Raw genomic sequence first — 15,880 nt, forward strand, 5'->3', positions numbered from 1 at the left:
TCGTCACTTGCGAAAAAGCAGAGCTTTTATTAGATATCGCTCATCGCATCCAATGTACAGTAGGCATTATGTGTAGAATTGTATAATTGGTCTGTTCGCGTTGCTTGAAATTCCCAAAAATTTTTGAATTTAAAATAAGATATATATATATATATATATCTGGGCATTGAAAAGAGAGAAAGCGAAAATGTTGAGTGCAAAAAGTGCAAGCAACGCGAACAGATCTAATATTTTCCCATCCCATCCCTGGGAGGCACTATTCGTGTCATTCTATCTTCATCGTTTATTAGAAAGTAAAACAAGAATAGAATGATACAAATAGCTCTAATAGCGTCTTCCGAACGCATCTAAAGTCATCACGTAATTCTTTTTGTCGTTGAAACGGCCAGTTTGAGCGGCTCATGAAAACGCCTCTTTATCGATTCAAACTGTTGCCGCCACGTGTATGTAAGTACGCAACTGTTGAAGCGCATGCGTCACCTTGAAGCAAGGTGATCATTGCCTTTCGAACTAGCAGCGCATCATTCGCCTTTGGCGATCCGCATCGTGTTGGTCGGGTTCATCTTATCGTAGCAGTTTGTCGCACTACACGTAATCGAGCCGAGTAAATCGCCGTCATGTCAATTCCAAACAGCGATCATGAAAAGAGAAAGCAGATTTCGGTGCGTGGCATCGTTGACGTTGAGAACGTTGGGAACTTTAAGAAGACCTTTAACAGGCATCTTCACTACACCCTAGTGAAGGATCGTAATGTCGCCACAAGTCGCGATTATTTCTTCGCCTTGGCCCACAGTGTCAAGGACAATCTCGTATCACGATGGATTCGCACCCAGCAGCATTATTACGAGAAAGATCCTAAGGTACCCATTCATGTCTCGTATAATTAGTCTGTAAATCAGCATGATTTCTACAACTTTGCATTTCATTATTTTGTCAGTCGATTTTCATTTATGTTTATGTTTCATTGCCATAATCGTACAAATCTCTTTATTACTTCTCTCTGTTTTGACAATTGACGATTAACCTAAGATCTTCTGTTATTTAGACTCGAGTCCATCAATGTAAATTAACTTTAATCTCGGTTTTACTTAATGTTTATTTTTCTAATTCTGGGAGTTAGGAAAAGATAAAGAGTAAATTAAATCGAGTTAATCATACATTGTTCGCATTCAAACGAGCACGTTGCAGTATTTAAGTAGGAGCTTTGGTAGAAGCATATTGAAGCATGTTGGAGCATGTGACGCGAATAAACTTATTGTGGAACCGGGCTTTAATAGGCTTTTATAGATCTGTTCTTTTTAGTTGAATTCTTTGCACGTTTTATTTGTTCTCTTTTCTTCTCCAACGTCGAGAGAAAAAAGGAAAGATGATTCGTGCAAAAAATTTAACTGAAAAGAACAGACTCATATTCAGAATGCGTTTGCAACGATATTAGCGCGCTAGCATACTATAGTTTATGTTAAGCGGCGTTTACAATGAGATTTTAATTGTAACAGTAATCTTAATATGTACCGCAAAAATTAGCCAGTCACAGTCTAGAGTTGTTAAAACTCTCTGTTGTGATTGGTTAATTCTTATGGTACGTCTTACGGTTACAGAATGTGTGTGAGAGGTCCCTTAAGCCGTAAGAAATTAACCAATCACAATCGAATGTGAGAAGAATAATCGATAAATTAAGTTTAAAGCTTAAGTTTCATTAAAATTCCAAAATTGTAGACGCTGCTTTACGCATATCATAGAATCTTAAAGATAAAAAGCGTGCTGAATATACAGTCTTTAATATATAAAATCGAAAATTAAAGATTTGGAGAAATATCGTTCGATGATGGAAAATAATACTTAGATAATCACATCCATTGTGTAATTTTCATTATATTTTTGCAAACACTATTAGATATTTATATACAATAAAATAAAAAGACAACACTTATCTAAATCCATATTTTAAAGCAAAATTTCTTTTCAATAAGAAAGTCTATAGAATTCTAGATAACTTGAAAATTTTATATTATTGCATTATTTTGCTTATCAGAAATATTTTGCAATCATATACAAATAGGAAGTCTTTATAGTTCATAAGTCGATTACAGTTCATTAAGAAAAGAACGCATCAGATCATTAAAAATTGGATAATGCGATTTATCAATAATAGCTTGCTACGTAATGTGCTTCGTATCTACATAAATATATCTAGAAAATGTTTATAAGAATTCAGATAAAAGCTGCGTCTCGTATATACATATATGATAAAGATTTAATAATTTTAAATATATACGTAAAATATGCGTTTTTATTGATCTTATTTCAACCTTTGTATATATGAAAGTATGATTATGATTAATCAGTCAATACGAAGGAAGTACATAGATATGCATAACAAAAACTAGAAAGTATAATGCAATCTGCAATACGCAACTGCATATTTTTTTATATTAAAAGATTTTTGTATTTTATATCAATTAATCTCATTCTGTGTATAAAAATATTAAAAGTGTACATACATTATATATTTTTTATGTTACATCAAAGTATGTTAGATTAGAATATCTTATCATTACTGATCTTTTAATAATGAAGATATATTTTTACTTTTATTTTTGAAGTTTGACTTATACATTTTTGAAAGACTATGTTAAATAATATGTTAAAATACAAATGTATTTCGTAAAGACGACATTCGAACACAAATAGAAGGATTTGAGGCTTGAAGGAGAAAGCAAAAAACCTAACGTATTAGCTTTAAAAGTGAAACATTTATGAAGAAGAAAATACCAATTTGTTTAAAAGACTGAAGAAGAGAAATTACTTCAGCCTCATGAGAACATATTACAAGAAGATGTAATGGAATAATCGTAAGCTTTTAGTTCTTTTTCTTCACCAAGTAAACTATTAATTACTGATTAAACATCAGCGTTCCGCAAAATACAAAAATAAGTAAAGATGAATGAAGTCATTGAAGTTCTTTGTTTTCTCCTTCAATATTTCTTATCTATATTAAAAAAGTCATTTTTATGGAATGTGTTATATTTTAATATAGTATTATATATATTTAATACTGATTATCATTTGAAAATGTTTAAGGCGGGAATACTTTATAATAAATAAATTTTCACAAGTATAAATTGCAAGATACGTGATACGTATCCTTGTAATTTATAAAACAGTAAAAATTTACTTTTTTAAAAAAGGATTAAAAAAGGCGTTAAGAATACGTGTTTCTCGACAAAAATTGTGCTAAGTTAAAAAATATATATCAAGTAGCGCCAAGTTATAATCTCAAAAAATTGCGTTATTTAACTCAACTTAAGTGAGACGTATTTTACTTAACTTAAGTGATACGTATCGTGTAATTGTATTGTGTAAATATAAATTTTTTAAATTAAATTAAATTTTTTTATTTTATACTGTTACCTCAATTAATCCTTTGTAATGAAATCCATTTCATAGAAGTGTAAATTACAGTGTCATTTAGCAAAAAATTGATATTTTAAAGATCCTCGCTTTGCTACTTTACAACGCGAAGCGAGGTTCACCTCATCTTTCCTCCTGCCTAGGAGTGTACGATTTTACACACGAAAGTTTAAAAAGGAAATCAAATTCAAATTTTGGTGTGGGATGATCCTTCACGCTTCACGTGGATTATAGTTGTGCACTCCTTGGCAGGGGTAATTTTGTTTCACGTGGAAAGTCATTATGCAAGGAGGGGAGGGTTTAAGATAGTTCTTAACATTAATTCTTAATATTGTATGTAGCAGAAATAAGACGTTATTTATTAAATTTTTTTTATTTATAGCTTTTTGACAAATAACGACTGACGGGTAAAATTTGTCGAAGGTTACTCAGGATCATGACCTTGATAATATGTGTCAAGAAGCGGGGTCCCCTCAGTATATTTACATAATCTTTTATACAACTGATACATATCACTTGGGTTAAGTAAATTATGTCTCACTTGTGAGTTGAATTAAATTACGCAATTTTTTTGGGATTATAATTTGATGCCAATTATTGATATCGAATCTTTTATACGACTGATACGTGTCATTATATAGCATGACATGGCGTTTATATGATATAACTTTAAAATTAAATAGGGTATTTCTATTGTATTGCAAATCTTGCTTTTTTTCCAGAGAGTATATTATTTATCTTTGGAATATTATATGGGAAGATCGCTGCAAAACACAATGATCAATTTAGGGATACAAGGAGCATGCGACGAAGCTATGTATCAGGCAAGTGCTTTTATTTAAATAAATTTATGTAAATGTATCAAATATATAATGGAAAATGTATTAAAAAATAACACGTCCTAAAAACCAATTTCTTTCATTTTCCAAAATAATTGAAATAAACGAATTATTTTGAAAAGATTTACGCCATTTGTAGATTATTTCCATGTCTTAAGACATCGTTAAATACCAGCATTTTATGAACATAATTTACTTCAATGAAAAAAGTAACTATTTTATTAGGTATTATTTCTGAGTAGTATGAACAAAAATTGCAACGCTAGTTTTTAATGATGTATTAAGATACGATGTATCAAGGAAATAATTCGCAAACCGCATAGCTACTTCGAAGATAATACCGTAAGTATTAAACGAATTATTTTTTTATCAGACTATGTGGAAGAAATAAGAATTAAGAATAAGACTCTACTACACATCAAGTAACGATATAATTGATACGATGAAAAGGGTGTTAATAATCATTCTGTGCGCGTATCATTTAGTTCAATTTAAAAAATCCTCAAGATGAATAATAATCTTTTAACAAACTTAAGCTTGTTCGCAAAATCATGAGAAAACTCAAATTATATGTACGAGAAATTCTACAAGATACTTATGTAAGTACAGGTTTTGTTCACAAGATGAAAAGACAGGGAATTCATTTCACTGTTTACATAGAGAAAGTACTGCAGTGACGAATTGATTCCAAGAGTTTATGTGGGTTTCCCAAGATTCATAAACTGGCATACCATAGAATTATTATTTCATCTATCGATAGTTCTTTGCATTCTTTGACTGCCTTTTTGCATTCATTTTCAAGTACATACCTACACCTGATAGTCATGTTGATAATAACTTTCAATTGGTTTACAAATTACCAAGTCTACAAGCAATGTTGGGTGTCTTTATACATGCATCTAGATACATGTATATATAGATATACATTTTGTGTATCTAACTTGTATCTGAGACATATTCAAATTTGTATCTGTATCTAGATACAAAAACAGATCTGAATTGATTTTCAGATATATTTTCAGATACTTTTCCTTAGCAACGGCATGATTCTATCACATGTGTGTTAACGTACTCCTGATTAAGATCTGAACAAATATAAGTTTGGTTTGTAAAACTAATAATGAATATTTTATCGTAAATCGTTTTAATTGCAAGTTTTTACAAAATTTCGTTTGTCGAGTTTTTGTATTATGTTATAATAGGAGTGATAAAAGATTAAGTATTGTTAGTGCCGAAACTCCGATTTTTGTTTATAAAAAACAGCGTGTGTGATGCATACAAGAATTTTTAGTTACTTCATTATTATGGTTTAATGTTTTCTCAAAATAACGAAACTAAAAGTGATTAATAAATAATTTATTTAGTATGTTTTTTAATATTACCATAATTATAATAAAATACAAAATGTGTGTAATTTAGAAGTATTTTATATAATATATATCTAAAGATATATATACTTTTAAAGTATCTGTATCTGTATATAGATACATTTTCGCACATGTATTTGTATCTAGATACCTTTTAAAAGTATTTTACTCATTGTCTACAAGTCGATAACGATTTTATTTTAATTTTCTTGGACGTAGTTTCTTTGTTCACCAATATCCCACCCTTGCTATACAGTGTAATCAAGAGATGGAATTACATTTAAAAGTTGTAATATGCCTGAGAATATATTTTTAAAGGCTTAAGACTAGTTTTAGAATTTACGTCCTTCGCTTTCAACAACATATTATATAAGTAAAAATTCTTTCAGAGAATAATTACCCTTTGCAATTTATTTTCGACACAATAAACGCGAAACTTTTTTCTTTTTTCCAAGTAGAATTCGCCTCAATCATGTGGAATATAAAGGATGCACGATTGAAGCTTATACTTTAGTCTCTTTTTGAGATCGCTGAGGATGATTCGAAGTAGTGCTAAAACATTCGTTTTGTATCGCTATTTAAATTTATATAGGTTTAATAAATAGACTTTATCTTGTGTTATAAAATATTTATGCTACATGAACTGCGTTTGATTCTTAGAGCCCTTTTCATAATTGTATTGTTACAGACTATTTAGAATTTAAAGATATACACCCTGATGGAAAATTTTTCCTGAATTGTATTGAATAATGAAATATTACTGAATTTTGTGTTGAAATCAAAATTGAATCACTTTTAGTATTATTTTATTAAAATTTTATTAAAATTTAGTAAGATTTCGTTACAAAATTCGTTAATCTTTTATAAATAATTCAATACAAAATATATTGTTATATTTAGTTTTGCGTTGATACAAAACTACAATGTTAGAATGCATGCAAAAAATATGTTATAAATTCGACTGTAGATAATCTGAGCTTCGGTTATATAGACCAGCCTTTCTTTATATCAGCCAGTCGTTATGTGTTTATAACGACAGTTGCGCAGCTTTTGTACTATATAAAATATCTACGCAATTGTCGTTATGAGCACATAACGATTGCATAACAAATTACAGAATACAGGGACCGGTTATACAGAGAACACGACTAAATTTTACATGCGAGAATCGACACCTTCGAGTGGCACTCCTAAAAAGATCAATTCAATGCTTTTCATTACAATATTAACTGATTTCATTATTTTTCAGCAGATTTCATTACATTCTTTCAACTATTAATTCCAACATTATCCTGTTTCTGTTTTTGGTAATTCATTAATAAATCTGTAAAAATAATTGTATACTTTGTTCTTATTTCATTATTTTTCAAATATTTTCATTAATTTTTCTTAAACTTTATATTATTTCATAATTTCAGCGATATTTTTCCACCAGGGAATATTTAAAAAAATATATTTATCACTTTCTTTTGAACTGATGGAAGTGAAAATTATTTTGTGTTTTTCATTTGCTTCAGATAACACAGTATACTTAATCTATTTATTAAATAAGGTGTAATTACACGATTCACACAAAAATTTTGTGTAATTTGTTGATCAAAATCATTATATATATTTATACAGAAGAAAATAAAAAAATATTTTTGATATCTAAAATATAAAAATTTTTTTATTTAGTAATTTTTATTAAGGAGATTTATAGTTTAGAATGAAAAAAATCGTTTTTTCTTAATTGTCAAAATCATAGTCTTAACCCTTACCGTACTAATATGGGTAATTGAGCTAGTGACCGAGCGATTCCTATTCGTGCAAGTTTCTTTGAGTCTTTCGGTAATTATAAATTATACTACATTTTATTATTTTCCAAAATAAAGAGTCAATATTTATTCTAGAAAGTTGAAAGTATGTTAGTGAATTTTTAGAGATTTATTTTATTATTTTGAAGAGGTGAAAAACGAAGAGATTTGAAGTGACCCTTGATGGTATGGATGAGGCACCAAATTGTAGATGGTATGGTAAGGGTTAATAATACTTTTAAAACGATTTTACAAAATTCAAATATTTTGCCTTACAGATTTCAAAGAATCGATGTTAGGGACAGCGCAATAGATACTTTTTTCTTACATTTTTAAACATTTTTCCCTTTTCGATTTCGAATTTTTCTTGAATACATCTAATTGTAAGTATTATTTTTTAATTAAAAAATATAATTTATATAGATCGAAATTCGAGGATAATTGCAATGTAAAATTTCGTAAAAAATTAAGCAATAAAAGTGTAACTTATTTTTTTCGTAAAGCAGGTTTTTAAGTATAAACGTTTTTAAAGTTTGACTAATTAAAAATGTTGGTAAAAAAGTCATTTGCCTGTAATTTGTGTACAATAGTATTAAATGTAAAACACTTCACTGTCACCGACACTAAACAAAACATTGCCGCACACTCACATAATCATATAGTAAGTGTAAAAAGTATTCGTATAGAGGAAATTATGATAAAGAAGCCTTATTTATAGAAAATAAACATTAATCAGCAGTTTTATATGACGAATACATTTTGTCCTAAGAATATAATCGAAATTAACCGTGTTCATGATCTTAAAAACTAATTTTACTTCTTTACCATTTCTTTCTATTTGTGCTTAGGAAACAGATCATTTTAATCATTCTATATGTATAACTATATCATCTATAAAATTCTATATAACTATTTCTTGTAGATGGGTTTGGATATAGAAGAATTGGAAGAACTTGAAGAAGACGCCGGACTCGGTAACGGAGGACTAGGTCGTCTAGCTGCCTGCTTTTTAGATAGTATGGCCACATTAGGTTTAGCCGCTTATGGATACGGTATACGTTATGAATATGGTATATTCGCACAGAAAATAAAAAACGGTGAGCAAATAGAGGAGCCCGACGATTGGCTTAGATATGGCAATCCTTGGGAAAAAGCTCGGCCAGAATTTATGTTGCCGGTGAACTTTTATGGCCATGTGATTGACACTTCCGAGGGCAAGAAGTGGGTGAATACGCAGGTAATAAATCCTTTTAATACATGATACTTTATACATAGAATGTGTTTCAAAAGATTGCTAAATGTTGTTTCATTGCATATTACAATTTGGTAGGGTTGGGTAAGTTTTTTTAACTAAATTAAGTTAACTTACAATTAGTTAAGTCAAAAGTTGAATGAACAAAAAACTAATTTAGTTAAACTTACATTCAGACTGTATTAACTTAAGTTAAATAAAAAGTAAATTTTAAAAAATATCTTTTATCAGGATATCCTAATTTAAAAAAAATTAAATTACTTTAAATTACTTTAAATGAAAACAATTACAATATAGATCAGATACATTTAATATTTTATTTGTAAATTATATAAAATAACAGATATTTCTTGTACCATAAAAAACTGATTTTTAATACTTTTACGTAAGATATTTTCATATTTTGATGTAAAAGAAAAATAAAATAGAATTTATAAGAATGTAAGTAATCTTATATCTTCTCTTTGTGCTGGTTATATTCACACGTTTTTTGAAAATATGAATTGAAATAAAAAGTTTTTATTCTTTTTTTATCGTTTGTTAGACATGAAATGAGCATGATGCAATAGCGTTCCCTAAATGCAGACTCAACTCACGTTTATTTTTGGGCACTACGAGTGTCGCATCCATCGCACAATCATTGAGCTTTTTTTAAATTATTCTCTAATGTTGAAGATTTTATAGAAAATAATACTTATAGAGATAAAAAAAAACTTTAATTTAAAAAAGAAAAGGTTAATAAATTAAACAATAAGATGAGAAATAACGGTTCAAATGATTAAAAATCAATCATAAACTGAGGGATTGAGAGTCAATTAAATTAAAACTTTAATGCTAATATATATTTACTGCAAAACAAAATTCATGCATTTAAACAAATATTTTGACTCGTACATGAAGTCATTATCAAGGTTACAACAATCGGTGATCAAAAATAGTACAAAATTTAAAGTCACATACAGATTGAAAAATTAAAAAATCATGCAAAACAAAATGCCAAATTCATTATAAATCCAGGAATATTAGTAATATAAAATTAGAGGTACTGTTAAAAAAGCTGTTATACAATTTTGACACTCATTGCAATACTCTCGTAGATTAGCGTCAACAGTTTAAACGCACTGTAATGCGACGATGATGCCAATCATTCCGATCATCCTACTTTTAAATTATGAGATCGTGAGTAACAATAACAGATCTTGTGAGGGATGTAACAAATCAGAGAGAGAGGGAGAGAGAGAGAGAGAGAAGAGAGAGAATACTGAAAATTATATTATATAATTTTTTTCCAAAACAAACTATGATGTAACAATGTTTCATTGTAAAAATAATTAATTGAATCTTATATATATATATATATATATATATATATATTGTCGCATAAATAAATTCACATAATATGTAATTAAAACACGTAATATAATTAACACAATATAACTTGTAATTAAACTGCTTTGCCAAGTAAAATTAAATCTGTTGTAAATTGTATGATTACTACTATACGAATATTTTTTTAAATAAAATTCCCCCTCTTCGAAATGCTCCTAATCGAAGTGTTTACATTTAATAACAGCGTTTTCATTTCGAAATGTACTACTCTACCTTATTCAAAACTGTTACTCTTATCTGCTTTTATAATGAGAATATTAGGGTGTTCAATCACAATTTTTTTAGTTTCATTTTTAAGTATATTTAATTAATAATTGTTTACTAGAATTATAAGATGGAATATTATGACAGTTTATTAATGATAGGAATAAACTGATTTCTACACACCATTTGATTATGACAACGATTCAAATTTTTCTCTATGTGTTTAATGAACTCAAGCACAGTTTACTGTTTAGTAAATTTATTATTTAATATATAAATTAAAGAGTTTAAAGATAATTAAATTAAGTTAAAAATGAATTCATTTAAAAAATTAACTGAATTCAATTAAAAGTTATTAATTTTTTAACTTATTTTATTTATCTATTAACTTACTAACTAGTTATTACCCAATCCTGCCATTTGGACTGATCTCTTTTTTTCAAAATGCTGACGTATCTACAATTAAATGGAAAATATAACACTAAAAATCCTGCAAGAGAAAATATGACAAAATTATGTATATACGTCGATACTATATTTCAACAAAGTTTTAATTCAAAGCTTGTTCACAAAAATGCACAAAGTTAGAAATAAATAACGAATTTATCGAAATTTTAATAAAAAAAGATTTCTAAATTTTTTATAGAAAATCTCTGATTAAACGAATGTCCGATGATTTTGGGATACTTCGTGTAAATAATCTGTAATAATAATAATTATGCTATTTTATTTAATATTATTAATACAGGTTATTTTTGCCATGCCGTATGATAGTCCAATTCCTGGCTACAAAAATAATGTTGTTAACACATTGAGGCTGTGGTCCGCAAAATCGCCTATAGAATTTAATTTGAAGTTTTGTAAGTATCGAATTTCAATAAGTTTCTATGATACAACAATAATCTTTTTGTATTTTGACTCTTCTGTATTACTGACTCTTTCAGTTAACGATGGTGACTATATACAGGCGGTGATTGATCGTAATCTGGCAGAAAATATTTCTAGAGTTCTTTATCCCAACGATAATTTCTTTGAAGGCAAAGAACTCAGATTGAAACAGGAATACTTTATGGTAGCTGCTACTCTGCAAGACATCATCCGAAGATATAAAGCTAGTAAATTCGGCTCAAGGGAGCATCATAGAACTGATTTTAAAGCTTTCCCTGATAAAGTAGCTATTCAACTCAACGACACGCATCCGTCCCTAGCTATTCCCGAGCTGATGAGAATCCTTATCGATGTTGAAAGACTGTCTTGGGAGGAGGTATATTTATTATATGCGTATGGCATTATTATCTAATATCTACATATTAAAAAAAAAATATTAAAAAAAAATTTATTAAAATAGGAAAAGAATTACAACTTACAATATGCGGTTGCATACTTTTTCATACAATTATGTACTTTCGTATTTTTTATGTGTAAGATTAATTTATATTTTTTATTCCATTTTAAAATAATGAAAATGACTTTGATATGACCTTGAATCAAAACCAAATTAAAATCATTTTAATATTCTAAGAAAAAATAATTTTTATTTAAAATATTTTTTACATCTCTTAGATTCGGAATCTGGTAATCTATGAGTTATGCGAATTAAAATAAGATATATTCTATATTTTCAAAAAAATACTAAACCTTCGACGTATTAAAAATTTTGATTATTGTAAATAATCGATTTTTTCAATTTCCGGCTTTTATCTAAATGTACACTTAATAGTGACGCCCTTGACAGAATGAATGTATTTATTATACGAAACAAACATCTTGGAATATCTTAACTTTTAGGCTTGGGACATTACGACACGTACATGCGCCTATACAAATCATACGGTTCTTCCCGAAGCATTAGAAAGATGGCCCACTCATATGTTGGAGAGTATTCTTCCAAGGCATTTGCAGATCATTTATGAGATAAATCACTTGCATCTTCAAAATGTCGCAGCTAAATGGCCTGGCAATATGGACCGTATTCGTCAAATGTCCTTGGTAGAAGAGGAAGGTGAAAAGAGAGTCAATATGGCTCATCTGTCAATCGTTGGTAGTCATGCCATAAACGGAGTTGCTCGTATTCATTCAGAAATTCTCAAAGACAGTGTGTACGTAGAATTTTCTTAGTTCTAAATTTAACAATGCTTTGAGAAAATTATTGAAACATTTAATGTGTCTTCCTTTTATTAGCTTCCGAGCCTTTTATGAACTGACACCGGAGAAATTTCAAAACAAGACAAACGGTATCACGCCGAGAAGATGGTTGCTACTTTGTAATCCAAATCTGTCCGATATAATTGAAGAAGTCAGTATTCAAATACGTGAACTGTTATTTTAATTAGGGATTTGGATTTTAAAAAAATATTTCAGTTTGATTCTAAATGCACGATTTATTTAAGTATAATTATTTTAATTAATAACGTTATCAAATAAAATAAAAAATAAAAATGTTCTCTTAAAAAAATATTTTATTAGCTTTAAGAAATGGTTGATTTTCATAAATAAATGAAACATTAAAAATAATAAATTAAAGTAATAAATAAATAAAGTATTAAATACTGAAAAAAACTGTAAATTAATTTTATCGATTTGTTTATGATTCCGGTACCATAAAATAAACTTTGTACAATTTCAATACATCTAATGATTTTGATTCATTTTAAGAAAAGGTTATAAAAGGGTTATCAGTTTCAGTTGGAGTTCAATCCAAATCTTTGATTTTTATAACTACAACTTACGCATGTATATTTTACATGTATATGATTTTGTGAGTTTTTAATAATTTGTAGAAAATCGGTAGTGAATGGACAGTTCATCTAGAACAATTGGAGCAATTGAAGAAGTGGGCGAAGGATCCGGTATTCCAACGTAACGTTGTTAAAGTCAAACAGGAAAATAAATTGCGACTAGCTCAAACATTAGAGAAAGAATATGGCGTTCGGGTTAATCCGGCATCTATCTTTGATATCCAGGTTAGAATACAATGAATACAAATACTGAAATACGTGTTTGATATTTCATGTAAAAGTGTAAAATAATTCCTGAAATAATGATACATTTCTTAGTTGTTAAAAACCGCAGCAATTAATTTATTGCGTGTCATTTCTCGTCTCTAACGTCCACACAACTAGATTGGCGCTTCTTGAGAGCCGAATCTCAAATTCTGCATGAAAAAAAATTCAACAAGGTTTGAGATGAAATGATACAAGATCGAATTACGATATTTTGTCAACAGGTGAAGCGTATACACGAGTACAAACGACAATTATTGAATTGTTTACACGTCATCACTTTATACAATCGAATAAAAAAAGATCCGTCTGCTCATTTTGTTCCGAGAACCGTGATGATAGGTGGTAAAGCAGCGCCAGGTTATCATCTGGCGAAGAAGATCATTAAACTTATCTGCAGCGTTGCTAACGTTATCAATAATGATCCGATCGTCGGCGATAAGCTCAAGTTAATCTTCCTTGAAAATTATCGCGTGACTCTGGCCGAAAAGATCATACCAGCCGCGGATTTGAGCGAGCAAATTTCGACTGCTGGCACCGAGGCGTCTGGCACTGGCAATATGAAATTTATGGTCAGTAATACTTGGCAACGAAATGAAATTTCAGATTACATATTTGTTTACATGTCTGGCGAGATAATCTCGATAATAAACTCATTTGACAAACATGAAACCACAAATACTCTTAATTACTTCTTATGATCTTATCTAATTTATTTAATAAGTATTAACACACACACACACACGTTCGTATGATTGCAGTTATTTTTTAAAAATTGTAAATTATAAAATTTGGTTCAGATAATGGAACTCTGCTTTATTTTTAGCTGAACGGCGCATTGACCATTGGTACTTTAGATGGAGCAAATGTAGAAATGGCGGAAGAGATGGGTAATGAAAACATCTTCATTTTTGGTATGACAGTGGTGGAAGTAGAGGCTCTACAAAAAAAAGGTTATAATGCGTACGATTATTATAACAAATTACCGGAAGCTAAACAATGTATCGATCAAATCCAAGGAGGATTCTTCAGCCCAAATAACCCTGATGAATTCCGAGATATCGCTGATGTATTGCTTAAGTGGGATAGATTCCTACTCCTAGCTGATTATGAAAGCTATATAAACATGCAGGATCGTGTTAGCAAAGTCTATCAGGTACTTAATCTATTATAACTACCTTTCCTACAAGCTTTTTACGAAAAAGACTGATTAGAAAATGTAAATCAACTAGATACGAGAAACACCAATTACATCAAAGTTAGATGTTAGACTAATATAAGCACATGTATTTAAAATAAATTTTTATCTCAGATATATGACTGCGCGCCGATTACTTTTGATAGGTCAATTTCACCATCATTCCTACATTCTTCTTTAAAAAAATTCTAATTCAAATTTTATTTTAACTTGAGATTTTAATTTTTTACAAGATCTCCATGATATAACAGTCGCTTGTTAATTGTTTCAGGACGAGAACAAGTGGGTAGAAATGGCTATCCATAACATAGCATCGTCGGGAAAATTCTCATCAGATCGTACAATAGCGGAGTACGCGCGCGAGATTTGGGGTGTTGAACCGAACTGGCAGAAACTCCCGGATCCACACGATCCTCGTGATATTTAAATAAATTCGCCACTATTTTTTCATAAAGTATCTCGATATTGTCTATCTTCTTTCATAACTAATAATATCCTCCTGTCGTAAACGATAATGTTTAGGACATTAATGCCAAAATAATCATAATTGCACAAAAAAATAGTAGGAATTATTATTTGCAAGTATACAGAATGTTTCAAAATTCGCGAGTTATAAATTCGCAAAATACCACAGTGAGAAAGTCTTCAAAAAATTAAAAAGGATTATTTGTAAATTTTTATTTTAAGCAATACTTTTTTTTGTGAAATAATTATGATTCACATAAGATCATTTACGGACTGTTTATACGTTGAAATGTGCGCGTATTAATACTACCGTATGTGCGATTCATAGACAGATGGTTGTGGAAATATAATCTGTAAGTGGCTATATTTAAAGTTTAAATATATAAATAAAATGTTTAAATTTTAAACTCTTATACCTTTGCAAAAACTATTGTTTTAAATAAAAATATACACAACCTTTTTATTTAATTTTTTGAACACTTGTGATATTTTGATTCGCGAATTTTAGAACACCTTGTATATATCGCGATAATTTTTTACAATATACTATGAATATTTACAGAAATAAGGGCTTTTTAAATGTTGCCTAAAATGGCACAGATATTGCTAGAATCTTTTTATGTTCATCTTTTTTGTGATAAAACTATATATAGTGCAGTACTCTAGTTACTAGAGCAGAACTGGATGATGTCTGCACATTTCGACAGATTTTCAGCTTGGCTCCCGCCCTTATTTCATTAATCAGCACGCAGTCTAAATGCCAATTGGCATTCAACCAAATTGAAAATTGGCCGAAATGTACAGATATAGTCTAGCTCTATATTAGAGTACTATTCTCTTTTTTGTATATAGAATTCAAGAGAATGATTTTATCGCATGATAATGATATCATCTATAAATTAAGAGTACGTTCCATTTTGGGCTTACAGCGCTTGTAAGCTTCATTTGTCTTTGTTT

The 15,880-nt window shown here is 29.2% G+C and overlaps 1 protein-coding gene across 1 annotated transcript; it reads left to right on the top strand.

The window, feature by feature from the left end:
• The first annotated feature begins 519 nt into the window (after window positions 1-519).
• On the top strand, window positions 520-15,093 carry Glyp (glycogen phosphorylase). The gene is made up of 11 exons (XM_018503622.1): window positions 520-860; window positions 4,134-4,235; window positions 8,336-8,650; window positions 11,007-11,118; window positions 11,203-11,522; window positions 12,047-12,357; window positions 12,440-12,554; window positions 13,039-13,221; window positions 13,485-13,832; window positions 14,087-14,416; window positions 14,730-15,093. The coding sequence occupies exons 1-11, from the start codon at window positions 618-620 to the stop codon at window positions 14,883-14,885; spliced, it is 2,535 nt and encodes an 844-aa protein (XP_018359124.1). The 5' UTR covers window positions 520-617; the 3' UTR covers window positions 14,886-15,093.
• The last annotated feature ends 787 nt before the right edge of the window (window positions 15,094-15,880 follow it).

Source organism: Trachymyrmex cornetzi, unplaced genomic scaffold (genome assembly GCF_001594075.2).
Source record: "Trachymyrmex cornetzi isolate Tcor2-1 unplaced genomic scaffold, Tcor1.1 scaffold16, whole genome shotgun sequence".
Classification (NCBI taxonomy): domain Eukaryota; kingdom Metazoa; phylum Arthropoda; class Insecta; order Hymenoptera; family Formicidae; genus Trachymyrmex; species Trachymyrmex cornetzi.